The sequence below is a fragment of the Psammomys obesus genome, unplaced genomic scaffold (genome assembly GCF_907164565.1).
Source record: "Psammomys obesus unplaced genomic scaffold, mPsaObe1.curated_primary_1811, whole genome shotgun sequence".
Classification (NCBI taxonomy): domain Eukaryota; kingdom Metazoa; phylum Chordata; class Mammalia; order Rodentia; family Muridae; genus Psammomys; species Psammomys obesus.
In genome coordinates this window covers 1,322,527-1,342,655 of record NW_026596440.1, presented here as the reverse complement: position 1 = coordinate 1,342,655, position 20,129 = coordinate 1,322,527, and the positions used below count along the sequence as shown (strand labels likewise).

Below are 20,129 nucleotides of genomic sequence, written 5' to 3'. Positions count from 1 at the left end.
CGGCCCCGCCGCGCTGCCCCCGGCGCTGCTGACCGCGCTGGGGCCCGCGGCGGACGGCGCTCGGCGCCTGCACAAGTCCCCGTCGCTTTCGTCGTCCTCGTCGTCCTCGTCGTCCAACGCCGAGTCGGGCACCGAGAGCCCCGGCTGCTCGTCGTCGTCCTCCAGCAGCGCCTCTCTCGGCCGCGCGAACGCCGGCCGCACCTTCTTCAGCTTCGCCGACGGCGCGGCCCACGCGCACCCGGGCCCACGCGGCCCCACGCCCGCCGGCTCGCCGCCGCAGCAGCACCAGTTTCACCCGGGCCGCCGGAAACGCGAGAACAAGGCCAGCACGTACGGCCTCAACTACCTGCTGTCGGGCAGCCGCGCGGCCACGCTGAGCGGAGGGGGCGGCCCCGGGGCCCAGGCGGCGCGGCCCGGCACGCCGTGGAAGAGTCGCTCGTACAGCCCGGGCATCCAGGGGTGAGTGCGCCTGGCCTGTGGGGCTGTCGCGGGCACTTTAAAACCTCCGTTAGACGGAGAGCCACGGGGCCGGGGATTGACAGGTCGGGATGGAGACCTAGGGCTAGACTACTAGCGGTTCCATCCTTCCTACCCTGCAGGGCAGGGAAGCCAGGGCTGGTGTCAGTGGGGAAGGTTATACGCGTGCTCTGTCCTGTGAATTGACTCGTGTGTTTTAGGGTAGTCAGGTTGAAGGTAATTATTTTCTTCCTTTTGGGTGACAGTAGGTTTGGGGTAGTGATACCGTTTAGCCATCAGGTGAGATTCAGAAGTTGGGTGTTGCATGTGTTGAGGTTACCTAGTTTTGATTCTGGGCAGACATTCGCAGAAAGAGCATCATCTGAGGTTTCTAAAAGCTGTCTAACAGCACTCAGAATTTTCCTGTATAGTCACAGGAAGGTGTCATTTTCGTTAAAAATTTTTCCACCCAGCCCAGAAGACCTTAGAGGTTTAATGTCCCTCCCCAGTGACAGCAGGGTGGGGGTGTTGGCCTGGAATTGCTCCAGGTGAGACAGCTCTGGGTGAAGCTGTTCATTCAACCCATTGGGTTTTCTGAGCATCCAGAAACAGACACTCATTTCTAGTTTCGAGACCGGTGAGCTCGGTTTGCCTCAGTTCCTGCAGATCTAAAAGGCATTGAAGCGCCCCTGGGGGTCGGGTTGGGGGACCGTCTTAGGCAGGTAAATCCCCAGTTTAGGTCTCCCTGCATGGTGGCTAGGCTGGGAGACTTCTTTGAGGTAACTTCTTAGGGGGTTGTTTGCCATTTGAGGTAAGTGAGAGACGCTGATTCTCTTTAAGGGGAGTGTGTGTTATGTAGTAACAGTTGGCCATCCTGCAACTTGTTTCACCTGGGTCTGTTTGGGAGCTCTAGCATGCACTACAGACCCAGGACGAGCCTGCTTTCTTTCTTCTGCTGTTTCTCCACAGTGCTTGCTTGTAGAACTTTCTGAGGCAGGTTTCGAGGAACAGATTGTGTGTGTGTGGCAGTGGACCTGAGGGAGGTTTCTAGACTGTTACATAACTGTAATGGACATGGTGTGTCTGCTGTGAGACAGGGCCTGACCTCTGACAGAGTTCCACTTGTGTGCTTAGCATCAGCAGAATCATCTGCCCCTCAGTGATAGCTGTGGCTCTTGAAGTGGCTCTTGAAGTGGCTTGTTAGCTCCCCAGTGGTTTGTAAGCTGGGCAGCCTTTGTGTGTTCTTCAGTGGCTTTTGTTAGTAGGTGTGCCCCTGTGGGCCAGATGTGTTTTTAGAGTCTGGGGCAGAGTTGGGGTGGATGCCATGTAGTCTTGTTGACCTCCCAAACCTCATCCTGCCTTTGAGTACCCCTTCCTGCTACATGAGCATTGCTTCCTAGGTGTTCATACCTGGCTCCTGTCACCCTTTCTCCCAAGTCATTCTATCCCCCTGGGCCTGGGTGTCTCTTCATACTTCAAGCACTTGGTAATCATCTCTGGTGGAGGCTACCTAAGCATTCCAAGACTGGAGTCTTCTGTGCACTGTGGCCTAGCCCATGTTGTTCGTTGGTCAGCAGTGTCAGTGGGGTGAAGCTCTACCAGCTCCCAACTCTCAGAAGATCCTCCACCACTTTTCCTACCTCCAGGAGAGAGGCAGGCACTTAGGCTCCGTTTCTCGGCTTGCCCTGAAGCCTGCTTCAGCTCCCCATTTGCTCACCTCAGGGCACTATGGTGTAGGTCTTAAGAGGGCTCTGAAACCAGCTGAGAGGTTGGCCTTCATCCTCTCTGGACCAAGAGATGCTGCTGCATGTCTTTCCTTCTCTGGGTGGCATGTGTCATGATTTTGTTGGGTGGTGAATCCTGGAGGAGGGGCTTGCCTGGGAGGGCTGGGTATCTGTCTGGTTCCTCCTGTGGCTGACCTTTCAGCATGGGTGGGGAAGAATTCTTGAACCAGGGCAGTAGTGGAGCTGGGCCCATGTGTTAGGAATGAAGGTGGCTGCAGTGATCACTTGCACGTGTCTGCTTGGTCATGTGAACTGACCTTGGATGTCAAGAAAGAGACCTGTGTGAAGCTGGTCTCAATCAGCTTGTCTAGAGTGGTGTGCGGGGCCAGCACCAAGCCTTCCTCCGGCTTAGCAAGAGACAGAAGTAAGGTTAAGTGTGGCCCAGTTAACAGTGAGGGGCCTGGTTAGAGAGGCTGCTGAGTGTTCTAGTCTTGGGGCCGTGCCTTTCGGAGGCCCTCTGCAGACCTCAGGAGAGGACGAGTGGATTTCTGGTCGGTGAGAGTCTGAGGCTCTGCCTGATGGACACGTGGCACCTGCGCCATCCAGCCTTCCCCGGGAGGAGCCTGCCCTTGGAAACTGCGTGTTGGCCTGGGTTCATGGGACTGCTAGACTGTTTTCCACCACGGGTAGGATGAAGAAAAAAGGAGGTGAAAGAGGACAGGGCTTAATTCGTGAGTCTGGAGCGTAGAGAAGGGGTGTGGGAGCTGCTCTGAGCACCGGTTTAAGGTGAACTCTGAAACCTTTGTTAAGGATATGGCAATTAAAATGTCACCCATGCCCTCTGTACGAGCTTCTTGCTGGAGATGGAGCAGGCATGGTGAGGCTCTCTGGGTCTTCCCTTTCCCGTTTTAACCCACTTTGCCCTCTGAGTCCTCAACTCTGACCCACAGTATGATTCCTTTGCCCTGGTCAGTCTCAGGGGCTGCCTCAGGTTAAAGGTAAAGAAATGTTCTCTGAAAGTGAGGGTGGGAGTGTGGACCTCACACATACGTTTAGCCAAATCCTTACTGGTGTCTTCCAGCAGGAGTGCAGTTGGACATGGGAAGGCCCAGCCATTGCATTCAGCCCCATGACCTGATTGGCTCTGTGAAGGTTGTTCCTTCCAGGTGTGCCTGCAGTGGGCAGCAGTCATGTGCAGCTTCTCTGCAGCTCTCTCCACCATGGTTAGTCTTTTCATGTGTTCTGTGCCCTTGGTGATGGGAATCCCATTGTTTGTCTGAAGCCTGAGAAGCCTCCAGTGTCAGCAGTTACAGTGTGCCAGTGGTTGGTAGTGCTTGCAGGGCTGTGGGGTGGGTCCCTCCTAGCTCCATGCATGCTCTTTCTGCTCTGCTCTGGTGAGGGAGTCAGAGCCTGACAGAGCCACCAGCTTCCCTCTCTTCTTCACTGCTCCTGCTTGCTTTGACAGAAGCAGTGGGTCGGAATATCCTGAGAGGTTCCACTGGGAAGGCACAGGTTGAGGGCCCAGTGGGGTGGACTGTGGGACACAGGTGTAGTCACCATTGTCACCTTTATCTTCCTACCTGTCTTCCTGTGATCATCAGGGATGTGTGAACAGTTGTAAGCATGGTTTGTGCAGGTGACAGTGGCACAAGGAGTCCTGCTTTATGGATTTCTTTCACAGAAATCCTCATGGTTGAAGAGAGAGGTGAGAATGGTCACACCACACGTTTCTTGCCAAACTGACTGCTTTACCTCCTGTGCAACACTTGTGCGACTTAATAGCATCACTCTCTTGTCATGGTCCCATGGCCAGTCTCCACAGAGAAGGGGAAAAACTAGTGTGGATGCTGCTGCGGGTGACTGAGGGGATTCCTGGAGCACTGCTGAGCCACGGCTTGCTCAGGTTGGAAAGCTGACTCTGGAGAAGGCTGCCCAGGAGGATAAGGCCAATCTTCTTTTGGACTAGAATATTAAGCAGGCTGGCACAGTCCTTTAGAACAAACACGAGAGGCCCTATGGTTGGGAAGGCTCTCTGTTTAGTTCCTAACATGAAGGAGAAAAGAAATAGGGGGAACCAAAAGACAGAAATAAAAACGGAGCTCCTGAGTAGTTTTTTGGGGAAAAAAGCATCTTAGTGCTGTGGGAGTTAGAGTGGGTCCGGTATCTTGCTGCTGTGATCTTTAGATGAAAAAGCAATGCTGTTTTCCCTCAGAAACAACACACTTGTGGCTTAAAGTATTTTTAAGTAAACTTTTTTGTAGATTTCTTTCATATTGTTACTATATATCTATTTTTTTTTTGTTTTTTGTGTATGTGCCTGTGTGAGTTTATGTGCATCACATATGTCCACAGTTGCTGGATTCCCCTGGAACTGTAGTTACAGGCAGTGGTGGGTAATCAGATGTAGGTGTTGGGAACAACTTGGATTCTCTGCAAGAGTACTAAGTGCTCTTAACTGCTGGGCAGTCCACCCAGCTCCTTAAGTAAACATTTAAAAGAAAAAAAAATGATAACCTTAAGACTTTTGCTTCAAAGTCTTGGCTGTTTTTTAGCATGAATGTGAGGTTTGGGCATCATCTTGAAAGACTTCATATGAAGTGTCCTTTGGGAGCAGGGTACCAGTGCATCATGGGCAGTAAGGATACTGTGCCTAGTTGAGGTGCTGGGTTTGTGCTCAGAGTGTATGTAAGAAAGTAGTCCAGGATATTCAAGTTCAGAGCCTATTGTGATGCTGCAGCCAGAGCTCAGGCTGCAGGAGTGACTGCCCTTCCCAGCGACTACCTCTAGGCCTTGCACTGGCCGGTGGTGCTGTGATGAAGCCAGGCTGGAGACTGCCTAGCCTCTCAGCATTGCTTCTCCCTTAAGCAAAGTGGAACGGGCGCTAACCCCAGAAGGCTGCCCAGGGAAGTGCGGCCTGCAGCGAAGGCAAGCCAGTCATGCTCTGTGTACAGTGTGTCTCTGCTTGGGACACCTGTGTTGTCTGTCCCATTTGGATCAGCAGCACCGTGCTCTTGATTTTTCTTGTTATCTCTCTTTTCTGTGTGTCAGGTAGCAAAGTGCTGTGACCTGGGATTTGGAATAGTTCTTTCCTTGGGTCACATTAGGAGGCTTGGGTGAGTTCTCCACTCCACAAGGCAGAGGTCTAAGATATCACACTGTCTCCAGGGTCCACTCACAAGCACATTTCTGCAATTATGGCACTGGGGGAGACTTTCCTTGTCTGTCAGGTCACTGGATTTTGGGCTTTTGGTCCCATCCAGCTTTAAGCCTTTACTCTCTGTCTCTTGCCGGTTAAAGGAGACTCTTTACTTCCAAGGGCTGATATGATTGCAGAGGCTCAGGCCATGCAGTGCAGTGTGACCCATGGACTGTTTCATCAGAACCAGACATTTGGCCATGGTGAGCTGCCTGCCACACACAGGCCTTGTTTAGTGGGAAGACAGAACTGTTGTGAGAAGAGTAGGCCATGATTGTCTGTCCTTTGCTGGACATCAGCCCATTGCAGTACCTCTTACATATTGTCAGTCCTGTTCCTTGCTTGCTTGTCACCCCTGCAGTTGACTTGGAGACCACAAGAACAGTGTAAACTTCTGCTCCTCTCACAGATGTACCATTTTTTAGTCTGCCATTTAAAAACATTCACAGAAGAACCTGGTGATTGCACAGAAAAGTCCCGGGCATGAGGTACCCTTAGTTGATCAGATTGTCTTGGTGGCCCACTCAAGTTGCCACTTGATAATTACAGAGCAGCCACTGTCGCTTTGTGTAATATGTGGGCAACACCTGATCTGCAAGACAGGCTCATGGGATGGTGGCTTGTGTAGGGCCTCAGTGTGGCACATGTGCCACCCCCTGGAGGGGCAAGAAGACCTCCACCATTCCTGCCTTGTCCCTCCTTGAGCCCCCACCTGAGTGCTTGCTTCCACTGCCCCCTGCCTGCACTCCCAGCACCAAAGACAGACAGACAGGGGACAAGTAGACTCTGTGCAGAAGTAAAGAAAACTTTAGTTATTTGTCTTGGGCATTTTAAAGATTTGACTGAATTTTGTAGTGATTTTAAATGCAAAACAGTACTTTTGTTTGTTTCTGAAAGCATGGCTAAGGCCTGCACGCACAAAATGAAACCATTAACAAACACAGGATGAGAAACAGAAAGATCTCAGTCTGTTGTTGTGCATCTGAAAGGAATTCCCATTTGCTTGTATCATTTTTCATTGTAAAAACTGAATATCCACAGAAAAGTTAGAAGACTTTGTTAGGTTTGGAGGCTAACATGCTGAGTGTCCCTGGTCACCTGTGCTGTTTGCTGGCCTACAGTGTGGGCTGTGTTGAGGCTTGACATGGGGCTTCTGTGTTGGCTTAGCTTTTCCCAGCCAGCAGGCCCAACTAGATGGGAGCATTTTAAAGGTCCCTGTGACAGGGATGTTCTTGAGTCCGTAGTGGCCTTTGCCTGGTGCCTTGTGACACTCTCCTTTGCCTTTTCACAGTTCCTGTTTTGCACAGTTCTGGGTTTTCCCTGTGTTTGTTTTCTGAGGGACAGCAATGGATGTAATCGTGGAGTTTGAGGTCTGGGAATGGTTGGGGTCCATTAAGGAAAACACGGAGTTGAATCATTTCCACTTTTATCTCAATGGTTTCCTGTATTGGGAAGCACGTGCTTGGCTTTGAGGACCTGATTCATTAGTGTAGTCACATACTCTGGGGTCTGGTTCTGGTTGGTTTCACCTGGGTTCTAACCCCCATGTTTCAGCTTTCCCACCTAAGATGTTGGGCCTGTGACATAACTCAGAAGCGGTTTGTGAGCTGGTCTGCCTGTGTGAGAAAGGCTGCTCCTTCTTTCTTTCATTTCCTTCAGGAAATGGAAACCAAACGAGCTTCTTGTTGCCAACAGGAAAAGCCTCCCTCTTTTTTTTTTTCCCCCTTTTTCAAATAGGCAAAACTACAAACCCAAACCTCCAAGTCTTAGAGAGGGGAGCAGAATATAGGCTTAGCTGAGTGTTGACACTGGGGGGTTCTGGGCCCCCCCCCCCCCCGCAAAATCCTTCGATTTTAAATGCAGACAGCATCTTAGTGAGTTTGTTATGCACTAGGTGTGCATGTGCTGTGGTAACTGGTTTTAGGTTGGTTCTGAGTTCTTGGCTGCTTCCTACACAGTGGATTTGGAGGGAAGACAGCGGCGCTGGGGAGACAGAACAGCACAGCACTGGTGGCAGAGCCCTGTGCAGGGGAGGGTGTGCAGTGTCTGTCTTGGGTGGTGGCCAGTGCAGGTGAAACACTGAGTTGAAATTTAATTTATTTATTTTTTGTCTTGTGGCGTTGGGAAGAAGCTGAGCACCTTGAACATGCCAGACAGACATTCTACCAGTGAGCACCCTCCTGAGCCCTTATTTAATTTTAGTTAATATTTAAATGTCCCTGTATTTGGACAGTGCTGACTTTGTGCAACTTTATGTTCTATTTGAAATAGTTTGATTCAGTAAGTTGCTGAAATAAATTGAAACTCAACAGCAGTAAAAACTGTGTTGCTCAGCAGGTTGCTATGGAGAAAGCTCTAGAAATCATGTTTCTGAGTTTCCTATGCAAATCCTTTATGAAAGGCTGATATTTTCATGACTCAAGCAGCATGGAGTAGGGAGAGTGCAGCACAGAGCGACTTTGAGGGTGGAGCACCTCGGGTGAGCATGCAGAAGATGAGCTGGCTGCTGGTAGATTTCTAATGGGTTACCAATAGCCTTTGAGATCTCTCCCCATTTAAGTTTCCTGTCAGCATGTTCAAGCAACTCCTGTTCACAGGATTCTTGGAGGCTAGTGAGCCCTGCTTTACTTTCTTCTTGACTTCCTGGTTTATAGCCACAAGTAAGCAATATTTCAAACACAAACTCACTGTAGATTGGCTAAAACGGTCTGGCAGAGAGGTTTGCACTTGCGCATGCATGCCAGTGCTTTTGCTGAGGGAGATTGCTACCAGCAGGTAACGATGTGGCAAGGCACTAGGCAGAACTGAAGATAACTCAGTAAGGGGCCTTCCCTGTGCCGAGGATGCCCTTTGCTAATAAGAGAGGGCAGGCCCTGCCTGTGTTGCGAGGGCCACAGTCCTGTGGGACTGGATCTTGCTTCTCAGGCTGTCGAGGGGACATGGACAAGCTGAGAGATGCTGCCCTGTGGATACTTACATGACTTCCACTGGAAAAGCCAGGCATGCCTGTAACCGCCATAACAGCTCATTTTAACGCCATGAAAGTAACTTGCAGGAAAGAGATGCTCAGATCTTGTCCAATGGTCACAGAGGAAATGGTAGAACTGGGCTCAGATGCAGGCTTCTTGCCCGGCAAGTCCATGTACTTCACCATGTGCCTTTCAGAGAGAGAGAGTGGGGACATGAGCTGAGAGCCAGAAGCGTGATTTGGTAAAATGGCAGAGAGAAGAGGTGTGGTGAAGTGTAATGAAGAGTATTTTTGTCACAGGCATCTCTAAATTTAAGTAGCATTTTAAAAAGTGAAAAACAACTATGATACACTGTCCAAAAGTGAAAAGAGCACTTGGCATGATCTGGGAAATACAAAGGAATTCCACGTATAGCTACCGGTTACCTTGTGAATGAGGCACCAGAGACTAGTGTGTATATAGAAGCAGGGTAGCTGGAAGGAAGGTCACGGAGCTGACGAGACACTCTGAACTGGGCTGGGCTTGGGCACAGCATAATGTGTGGTTTGCTGGGAACAGCTTGTGGAGTGAGTGAGGAGAATGAGGCCCATGGCTGGAAGGGAGCTCACTGTGCACAGGGCTTTCCTAGCAGGTGAGCTCTGCCTCTTTTGCTTTGTTCCCACCTGGCTATGGCTGCTGAACCAGCCAGTTGGGAACCATGTCTGGCCAGGCTGACCCACACCTGGGCCAGGCGTCTCTCTTATCCCATTATAGTGTTTCTTGCTGCCCTCTGGGATGCTCCAGGAGTCATGGCACAGCTGGTAGGGACAGGGCTGTCAGTGGAGCCCAGGCCCTGTGATTCCTAGGTTCACTTGTTAACTAGGAACTGCAAAGAGGGACTTGCCAAGGAGGTGAGGTTGACAGAAGCAATGCCAGAGAATTCCAGGCTCTGGCTCCTCTGAGAGAGACCAGATGCTGCCATGACTCTGATTGGCTTCTGAGGACAGGGCTTTGACTGTCCCCAAGGAACGTGAGCTAAGCTTCTCACAGGTGTAAGAGCAGGAAGGACCTGTCCTCGCTGGAGAGTGGCTCTTAGCTGGCTGGTGATGGCTGTCCAGAAGATGCTGTGTCTCCTTCCTTGCTACACAGTTTACAGGTGATTTTTCAGAGCATTTATGCCTGACATTTATTCATTGCTTTTTGAGATAGGTGTAGCCCCTGCTAGTGTCAAACTTGGACCAGGTTTCCTGCCTCCCAGATGCTGGGATTACAAATGTGAAGCCATCATTTCTGGCACCAATTTTAAAATTGTAATGTATTTCTGAAACTGGTTCATTCAAAGTGGAAGCTTTTGAATAATTCAGGCCCATTACCCAGAAATCACCAGGATAATTAGGTGACTACAACTGTAGATGGTATCCTATAGATATCCTATAGCTATCCTATAGATACCACTTGGCACCATCAACAAGAAAACTTACTAGACTCATCTTCATTTAAACTTTAGCAAATTATTTATTTTGGTTTAGTAAGAAGTGCTCAGTTTCAGATGGAAATAGGCTTCTAAGAGCTATTGCTGTGGCTAAGACTAAAGAGGTGAAAACCTAAGTACAGATTTGCTTGGTGTGTAGGTTGAGCAGTCAGCCCTTCTGTCTTCCTTCCTGACAGCACACATAGCATTGCTGTGAGGTTGCTGTTTTGTTTTGTAGTTGCGTTCCTGAGTGAGTGTTCCATGTCCTGTTTTCAGGACTACCTGTGTGGATTCTGGGCAGACTCCACGATGCTTGGAGAGTCACTGAGGCCCATGGTGCTCCTTTGATGTCTGTGTGCTCTCATTAGCTGTGCAGGGCCAGCTCTGCTTTCTCGAGGTGCCTATGTCTTCTGGCTGGATTCTGGGTTGCTCTGCTCTGACCCTGTGTCTGTCGTTTTTGCCTGAGATGTGGCTTGGTGGTTCTTTATACTGCACAGCAGCTGTGCCAGTAGCTGTTTGTATAGGGCCTGGATAGGTCTGTTCTTGTACACTCCCTGAAGCCTTCAGGGGCTTGGCTGGATTCTTCCTATCCCAGAACAATGCAGCTACCACCTGTCATCTGAGGCAGGACCCTGTCTCCTCTGGTCTGAAGAGTTATACTAACTGCCCACCTTCTAGACATCTCTGTCAAAGCAGGCCTTTCTGTGAGGCAGACGTCTCTGGACCTCAGATGCTTGTGCACTGCAGGCTGAAGTTGGCGCTGTCATGCCTTTGCACCTGGGTTGCTGGCTTTACACTTACTGGGTTAACAGTGTCTGAATGTCTGTTCATCTCTGGATGCTGCTGGCTTTAGCTCTGTCACTGATACCCAGGAGCCCCTCCTAACCCCCTGGCTACATTACTGACATGTTCTCCCTGATTTTTTTCTGTGGCGCTGGCAATGACATGGTTTTCTCTTCATCCTTAATTTTTTTTCCCCTTCTGGGTTTACTGTTTTTGTGATACATTGAGTTTCTTATGCCATCCCTCTTTCCTTACCTGTGCACAGTAGATTTTCCCTCTGCTCGTCTTAATACTGACTAGCTCTGAATATCTTCCTATGGGAGCAGCCTCTACCCCAATCCATCTGCAGTTCTGAAAGTCTGCCTGTTTTATGGGAATGTCCATTCTGGGGCCTGCTGGTGACAGAGAGTGGGCAGCAGAAATGCAGACTGAGCTGGGGACCTATCTCAGTTGTTTCACCTTTCCAGGGCCCAGTGCTCTTGGCTTAACCCTGAACTTCCTAGAAGGCCTGGGGGCCACTTGTTTTCTGTCAGCCCTGGGGACATGAGTGAAACACTGGGCTCCAGCACTGGGTCTGCTCCTGTGCAGCAATGCTGCCTCTGTTTCTATGGGCTGCTGCTTCCCCTTCCTGTCCCAGCCTCAGCCTCAGCTCCCTGGAAGGTGGTCCCTGACAACTTGTCCTGAGCCACATGGCATCAGTTTGAATCTCTTCATAGCTCTTGCCATTTAATCATTTTCCCTCTTCCTGGGGAAGACCCGTGTAGTAGCACAGAGTGAGAACAAGGGCCTCATTTTTTTCCTATCTTGCTCACTGATGTACAGTGTCTGGTAGGTCCTCAGTAAGTAACTGGAGCATGCTGGTCACCTACTGGGGAAAAAAAAAAAAAAACCTTTGAGCCTGTTGGGTTATTTTCTCTCCTTCCCTCTTAATTACTGCCTTTTCTTTGTATGTTTTTGGTAATTTTGCACTTTGTTAGAGTCCCCTGTTTTATAAGATCCTTTTTGTCGTCTTGAGTCTTTGGTGGTTGAGGGCTGGAGGACAGATACCGTTGCTCTGGGGCTGTGCACTGAGTGGATAACCATGGTGCCAGGACTCCACGCAGTGACCAGTGTCACACAGGAGAGGCCTGAGCAACTGTCACATGCAGCCGTGATGTTTCTTTCCCCAGTCTAAATGCAGTGGCAGAGCTATTCTCTGCAGAGTCCCTTGGGCTTGAGCTTCTATAGAAGCTGGGTGGCTGGGCTGTTGGGATGAGGTCGGATCAGGTGCTTCCTCCCTACCAAGCTTCCTGTTCAGTGTGTGCAATTGTGGGATAGATGTTTAGGGGCCCTGGCCTTGCAAGTGGGGTGAGGACCATCCTGAAGTGATTCCTATAGTAGTGACCAAGTGGCACTAGAACCAGAACCTCTGAACTAGGCCCAGAGAGGAACTGAGTTGGAAGGACCTGCAGACTGTGGCTGTGTAGCTAGTGGGGGGACCACACCAGTTAGTTTTACAGGCTGTGAGAGGCAGTGTTAATGGAGACTCAGGCCTAAGGGTGCTTGCTGCTTGACTTTGATGTGCCACTGGTGCCACTGGCAAGAGTTGGTAAAACTAGGGTTCTGTTAGTGTTGGGGTTGGGAAGTCAAGATTATAAAAGCAGGAACTTAGTGAAGAAAACTTAGAAGACTAGCAGAAGAAACTACCCTCATTCCCCTGCTGTTGACCTAAATGTGTTTGTTTCTTTTTTTATAGTAGCTTTTAGACTTGTTACAGGTGTATCATTCTGTACTTGCTTGTTACAGCTAGTTGTAGTTTATTACTGTTAAAATTGTATGTATGTTTGTTTCCCTGTGGACAACACCATTCCCTGGACAGGTGGTCCTGGGCTGTATGAAAAGTCTAGCTAAGCATGAGCCTTCATGAAGCACTGTTCCCCTGCATTTTTTGTTTCAGCTCTGTTGAATTCCTGCTGTTGTTCCTCAGTGATAGAATGACCTGGAAGTGCAGGCCATGTGGGATGGGCTGTGACCTGGAAGTTTAGCCACATAAACCCTTTCCTTCCTAAGTTGCTTTTGGTCAGACCGTTTTATCATAGCAGCGCCCCAGCCTCCCTGGCTGCCCCAGGTAGTAGCTGCTGCAGAGTGTCCTACCTTCTCTCCTTAGTCTTCTCAGGGCCTGCCCTCCCGAACACAGTATAGCTGTCATCCCTCCCTGCTTGTGCCTCTTTCAGAGCTTGGTGCTCTTATTCCACTTGGAGCCCTGTGGAGTAGACAGGTACCAGAGCGGTTCCTGCAGCTTCTCAGAGAGCAGCTAGTGGGAGTCCCCAAACAGCATGGGTGCAGTTCCAGGCTATATTATTCCACTGGTTTTGAACCTGCAGTTACCAAAAAAAAAAAAAAAAAAAAAAAAAAAAAAAAAAGTATTTGATAGTCTGATTCAAGGTTTTCTAATTTGTTTCTGATTCAAGTTTTCTAATTTGTTCAAATACTAGTTGCTTTGTGCCATAATTAAATAAAAGTGATTTATAATTAGTTCATTAACTATGCCGGTTAATGATGCTTTAAAGAAGATAACTCGCCCTCAGAATAGTGGAAGCAATTCATGCATTCTCGCAGATGCTTGTACTTGTCATTTGCTTAACAGCCCATCCCTTCTGGTTAGTGAGGAAGTAACCTTGAGCTCAGTGCAGTGGGAATCAGTTGTACTTACATCAAAGAAAGCTGTAAGCCCTCCTGTCCTGGTTGTTTGAGTACGTGTGTGTGTGTGAATTGTAACAGTTAATTCACTGTTTTTTTTTTTTTTTTTTTTTTTGTATTTTTATCAGGGTACTGTTTTCTGCAGAAATGGTGCCTGAAGTGAAGGGTTCTGGTCTCTCAGAAACTGCTAATTTTAAAGTTTTTTTTAGGCTGGGTGTGGTGGTCCACAGCTTTAATGGAAGCACTGGAGAAGTAAAGACAAGATGGATCTATGTGAGTTCAAGGCCAAGCCTGGTCGGCAACAAAGCAAGTTTCAGTTCAGTCAGAGCTATGCGGAAAGCCCATGGCTGAAACCAACAGCAGTAAACCCCAAAACAAAAGCTTTTGAAAAAAAAGTTGGAGGAAGAGAGGATAAATTGACAGCTGAGTACAGTTTTTAGTGTTTGTATTGTAAGACTGGAAAGGGAAATTAGTACTTGAAGTCAAGAACAGGTCCTAACATCACTTTACTGTAGAACTGGGAACTGAGGAGATGAATGGAGAGCTCTGCAGGTAAAGGAGGTGAGTGTGACAGTTGTGGAGCTGTGGACCTGTGGGCGTGAGAGTTGTACCTAGGCTAGTTGAGAAGCCACCGTGCTAGCAGCTCACGGTTGGTGGATTAAATGCTATGGCCACAGCCAAGGAGGCTCACCCATTCTTTCTGTGTGTGCTTCCTCACTTGTACACACACTCTCTCTCTTTCTCTCTCAGTTTACTTTCTTTTTCTTTTTGAGTGCATTGATGTTTTGTCTGCATGTGTGTCTGTGAGGGGTCAGATGTTGGAGTTATAGGCAGTTGTGACCTGCCATGTGGATGCTGGGATTTGAACCCAAGTCCTCTGGAAGAGCAGGCAGTGTTCTTAACCTCTGAGCTATTTCTCCAACACCTCTTGATTTACGTTTCATTTTATGTGTATGAGTGTTTTGCCTTCATTTATGCCTGTGCACCATCTGAGATTTCGGTGCTCTTGGGGACCAGAAGAAGGCACTGGGTCTCCTGGAACACGAGTATAAATGGTTAGGAGCCTCCATGTGCATCCTTGAGAACTGAAGCTGGGTCTTCTGCAAGAGCAACAAAATCTGTTAACCCCTGAGCCGGATCTCCAGCCTTCCTTTTTTTTTTTTTTTTTTTTTTTTTTTTTTTTTCAGTAAGGGGAAATGAGTACTTGAGGCCAAGTACAGGCCCTAGCATATGTGAAGCCTGATGTCAGCATTTGGGTTCCTTTGCCCATTCTTCCTGTGGCTTGTGTCTCCACGTCATCTGTGCTGAGGGCTGTGGCTCTGCCTCTGCTATATGCTCCTTGTGCTCTTTCTTGGTGCAGTGCAGCTTTTGGCCTGGGGTTGTGAACAAAGGCAGCACCTTTGAACAGCTTACAAGTTGTGTTTGTTGTGGGTGGGTCCCCCAAGCCTGGAGGTCTGGAACCCCGGGACTAGAAAAGGAGCCAGCTTTGCCCAGGCAGGAGCAGGAGGAAGGCCTAGAAATCAGGAACCCAAGGTAGGTAGGGGCTGCTAAAGCCCGGCTTGGATTGTGTGGGACAGCACTTCCAGAGTGAAAGCTATCCTCCCAGGATAACTGTTGCTTTCCTTAGTGGCTGGATTTGCTATGGAGAGATGTGGTCTGGCTTTGTAGCTTTGGCCCTTTCATCTTAAAAAATAGCCTAGGGATCCAGGCTGCACATCCCTGACTTGGGCATTAAGGACAGAAATGGATAGGATGTACAGAAGACATGAGACAAATCTGTTACCTCTTCCTCTGGTGTTCACATGGTCTCATGTAGTCCAGGCTGGCTTCAGCTCCTTATTCTCTTGCCTCTACCTCCACGTGCTGGATTACAGACATGGGCCATCACACTCAACCTCCCTTCAAATGGATTTGGACTCCAGGGAAGTGTTTGTAAAAAACTACCTTACTATTCTGTGAACTTTAATTTTTAGTAGAAAAATAACGCTTTAGTAGAAAATACACTAGGAAAATCAGCTCTCTAACATTCTCGTAATGAAAAGTAAAACCTATGAAGAAGCCTGTGGTCTGGCCATTTCCATCCTCCTTACAGTAATCACACAGTTCAGGAACTGTAATGCTCAGTGCAGTCTTTGTCCTCTTCGGAACTGGAGCTGTGCCTGGCTATACATGGACCAGGAACTGTTCTTGGTATCTCAGAAGCAAGCATGGGTCCTCTTGGTTACATATTTCTTCTATACTGTAGCAAGAACAAATGGAATAAAAACTCAAGATGCTTAGGGAATACAGCACTGCCTCAGATGCTGATGATGAGGGTTGAGTGCTACTGGGCTGTTTTCCTAGGTCACTCAGCCTGGCATTTGGAGAGTTGCAGGCCCCCATGTATGAAGATGGAGTTCTGACGGTGACCGCACAGGCCTCTAGCACAGCTCTGCCTTTTTCCTTCTTCTGCACCTCGTGGAAGCTCTGGAATCTAGCAAGGAGTAGGAAGAGGGTTCCCACCAGGCTTCCAGACCACCTGAAACCAAGAGGTTTCTCAGCATTGTCCCTTAGCTGGCAGCTACCCACCTATACAGGTGTGGCTTTTCTCACTGGGACAGTGCTGACTGCAGGCCCGATGGAGAGCATCGGAATTGTCATTGGCTCCCACCTGTGTGGCCCATGAGAGCTGGAACATAAGGCAGGCAGCTACAGGCTCTTCAGCTGTGGCCAGACATTGCAGTGATGCTCTGCTTTCCTTGTTCCCATGTCTGTTAACAGCTGTTGTCAATCACCAGACTTCCTGTCCTCACTGATTCAGTTTTGTGGTGACTTGCTGACCCTGCTTACTGTCCAGAACAGCCAGCAGGAGGCTTGGCTTTTTGTTTAGCACCCTGTCTCAGAGGCATCAAGGCAGTCCAGCAGCAGCATCCTGTTCTGAGAACACAAAGCACCTGTTGTTGACTGAATTATTCCCAAAGCAGTAATATTTACATTTATTGTGATTTCACAGATAGCATGGCTGTCCTTCCTTACTGACAGGACCACAGCACTAGAATCAGGACACGAGTGCTCAGCTCGGCACCTCTTGTTGTTGGGGGCATCATGGCCTTACTTACACATAGAGCAACGCTAGCCACTCCCTTCTTGGCCCTGATTGAGTCATCAGATGTCTGATTGAACACTGTGTTCTACTGATGGCAGGGTGTTTGCTTTGAATCAGGACTGGTCACCTGCCTGCTTTCCTCCCTGGGAAGCCCTGGTGGTAACTGCTGTACCTGAGGGAGAAAGCTCAGCATGTGAGGCCTGAGGAGCCGCACGTGACTGTTCTGTGCTGTTGGCATTTCAGACTTAGCTTAGGAGGTTGTATGTACTGCTTCCTAGTGAAGACCTTGAGTCATGCTTTGGCCATTGGACTTCTTTGTCTAAAAGATGTTTGAGTGTAGCCATTTTGAGCTATGCATGAGAGTTTAGTAAGCTAGCTTCAGTCTTTTGTGACTCAGGATCAGTTATTTAATTGTTCTTTCTGTCTCTGAACCCTGCTCTCAGGCTGAACTCAACTGTTCTCATCCTGAGTGCCTGCACTATGGACCTAATGGACAGCCCACAGGAGCTGCTGATTCCTGGCACTGTTGGGCTCCTGTGGATGTGTGTATCTTTTTCCTGTATCAGGCTGTGTGTGTTGCCTGTCATGAGGCATCCAGTGCCTGTGTGACTCAGGATGCCTTGGCTAGGGTGTGAACCTTTGGCTGGCTGCACTGCACTGTGTTCATTGGAAAATGTCTTTGTCATGAGTATAGCTCGAAGACTGACACTGTTTTGAATGCATCTTTGAAGGCTAGTCATAGATGCACTAAGGTTGGGAGTTGACAAGAACTCATCTAGACCATACCGTGAGATTTCCTGTGATCCAACGTTTTGTTTCATTGTATGTTTTCATAGAAAAGAAACTGCAGGCTGGAAAGATGCCTCAACAGTTAAGAACACTGGCTGTTCTTTCAGAGGACCTGGGCTTGATTCCCAGCACCTGTATGGCAGCTCACTGCTGTCTATAACTCTGGCTCCAGGGGCTCTGCTGCCCTCTTATGGCCTCTGAGGGCAGCATGTGTACAAGTGCTGCAGACACACATGCCGGCAAAGCTCCCATATACATACAGTAAATAATAATGAAATAAAGACTGGATTAAAAATATTTTTATTTTATGTGTTAGATGTTTGCTGCATGTCTGTGTACCATGTGTGTACAGTGCCCTCGGGGTCCAGAAGAGGGCATCAGGACCTTTAGAATAGGGTTACAAAGGATTGTGAGCCACCATGTAGATTCTGGGATTTGAACCTGGGGTCCTCTGGAAGAACAGCAAGTGCTCTTAACTCTGAGTGGCTCCAAGTATATTTTGATCTATAGAAAAAGGTAGGATTCTGCTTAATTATAACTCTGTTTTTCTTGTTTATCCACCAGACTTCATGAGGAAATAATTGACTTTTATAACTTCATGTCCCCTTGTCCTGAAGAAGCAGCCATGAGAAGGGAGGTGGTGAAACGGATTGAAACTGTGGTGAAAGACCTCTGGCCAACAGCTGATGTGGGTATCTTGTCACCTCACACTCCAGTCAGTGTGAGTGCCCTGTGGTGGTTGTGTCAGCTGTGTCCCATGTACATCCACGCTTCCTGTTACCCAGGGCGTGTGGCTCTCCAGGCATGGTCCTGGGCATCATCACTTGGGAGAAAAGTGCTGTGTAAAAAAGCACTCTCTACTCTGCACTGCTCAATCAAACCCTGGTATGATCCAGCCATTGGTTAGCTCACCAGTGTACAGTTGGGTGAGGACCATTAGCCTAGGAAATTCATTCATATTTATATTCTCATACTTATTCATTTATTCTCTTCCTCTTTCATTCGTGTTTTAAAGTCACCTTAAGGTTAGAAATCTTACTCCTGTCTCATCCCCCAACCCGATGCAGTCAGTGCACTTCACAGCATGTAACATGTTGGTCTCATTAGAAATTGCAAGTCCAAAAAAAAAAAAAAAAAAAAAAAAAAGAAATTGCAAGTCCAAGCATAGCAGGGAGGTACATGCCTTTAGTTCCAGCACTCAGGAGGCAGAGGCTCTAAGTTTGAGGCTCACCTGAGCTGCATAGTTCCAGGACAGCCAGAGCTACATAAAGAGAGACCCTGTTTCAAAAAAACAAACCACGATTGCAAGTGTTTCGCAGTACCGCACTCTTACATGGATGGGCATGTTTCTGTGGCAACAGGTGCTTGGGTATTTGTAGTGCTTGGTGCAGGCAGTGTATATCTAATCTCTCCTGAATTTTTGGTGTAAATGTACAAGGAACTTTCTAGTTTGTTGCAGCATTTCACCTGCTCCCTTCCCTAATGTCCTTGCTGGTTTTGTTGTTTTTCATGTTTTGAAGGCAGAATGGGAGCCTGTTGACTTGAACTGTGGGGCATTTTTTTTTTTTCAGGTGCAGATATTTGGCAGCTTTAGTACAGGTCTCTATCTTCCAACAAGGTGAGTGCTGCTTAGTGTTTGTTTATGGGGTAGATGGTGTCTATAAGCATCTGAGGCTTGAGTCAAAGAGAAGGATTGTGGAACATAGGGAAAATAGGCAGAAAGTAAAACTTAGTTTAGCATTAAGGCAGCAGATTGCTTGCTTGGTATTTTCTTCTTGCATTTAACTTTTTACAAACAGATATGTTAGATGTTGGAGACAGAAGATCAATGGGAATTGTCCTAGTCTCCTGCCACTGTGAATTGTAAACCAGAGAAGCTTATTTGGCTCTCAATTCTGGGGACTGCAAAGTCTAAGGTTCGGAGGCCACAATTGGGTCAATCTTTCCTTTTTAAAACTAACCCCACCCCTGTGGCAGTTTTATTGATCAATTCATGAAGACAGTGTCCCCAGACCCTTCTCACCTCTGAAAGTTGAAAGGCCTGTGCTGTTTGTTGATAGCCACATTTCAGTGGGAGTCTTTGGGGGAAGGGTGAACATTGGTTTTACAAAAAGCAGCTGGGGATGGGGATTAGACTGCAATGGTGAATAGAAAGTTTTAATGAACATTCAGGTACAATTCTGTTTGAGTAGTTGTTCATGAAGACCTTTATGTAGAAGTGTCAGATTTACTTCCTGAAATTGTCTCCTGGGTTCATATTTGTATGTGCTTGATGTATATGTGGTTTTTGTTGCATGCTAGTTACCATTTGGAGGCTAAAGCAGCTGTGATGTCAGACCTCATCAGCATGGACTCTAGAAGCCAAGCAGATTAAAAGTCCTCAGGGATCCCTGGGCCATGAGTGAGAATTAGTGCTGATAGTGTAGATAGCTGGAAGATGGTATATCCATTTCACCCCATTGAGTACTGGGCCTTTAAAGACCTTTTCACTCAGTCTTTGCATGACCCAAAAGCTGAATTCAGTGCCCCAGGCTCAGGTGCTTATTGGAAACTTCTGGGTAGAGAGGAACATGCTGTGGTGCTGACCTCCTATGTGGGAGGTCACCTCCTGGTGAGGTATGTTGTGACTGACGTATTTTCTCTCTGTCCAGTGACATAGACCTGGTTGTCTTTGGAAAGTGGGAACGTCCTCCATTGCAGCTTTTGGAGCAAGCCCTTCGGAAGCACAATGTGGCTGAGCCATGCTCCATCAAAGTCCTCGACAAAGCTACAGTGAGTGCTGGGGGCTGACACTTCTGAGTGGGAGTCACATGGTGCCTGCATCCTCCGATCTTCCTGACAGTGGTTGCTGGTTCCATTTTGAAGCGCCCTCTTGTGGTATAAGCATATGAGTTACTATCTTCATGATTACCAGCTGGGAACCTGCTCGGTTTTCACTGTGAGAGCTTTACTCTTGTCCTCAAAAGACAGACTTGTATCCATGTGTCTGAGAAGTAAG

The 20,129-nt window shown here is 48.3% G+C and overlaps 1 protein-coding gene across 1 annotated transcript in view; it reads left to right on the top strand.

Annotated features, from left to right (window-relative positions):
• Positions 1–4: 4 nt before the first annotated feature.
• Positions 5–20,129, top strand: part of Tent4a (terminal nucleotidyltransferase 4A) — a gene marked incomplete at its 5' end in the record, with an annotated part of 34,681 nt that continues 14,556 nt past the window's right edge. Inside the window, 4 exons of the mRNA XM_055597955.1 lie at positions 5–459; positions 17,696–17,819; positions 18,703–18,749; positions 19,783–19,903. Coding sequence (XP_055453930.1) covers positions 5–459; positions 17,696–17,819; positions 18,703–18,749; positions 19,783–19,903 — 747 coding nt within the window. The remainder of the gene's footprint in view (positions 460–17,695; positions 17,820–18,702; positions 18,750–19,782; positions 19,904–20,129) is intronic.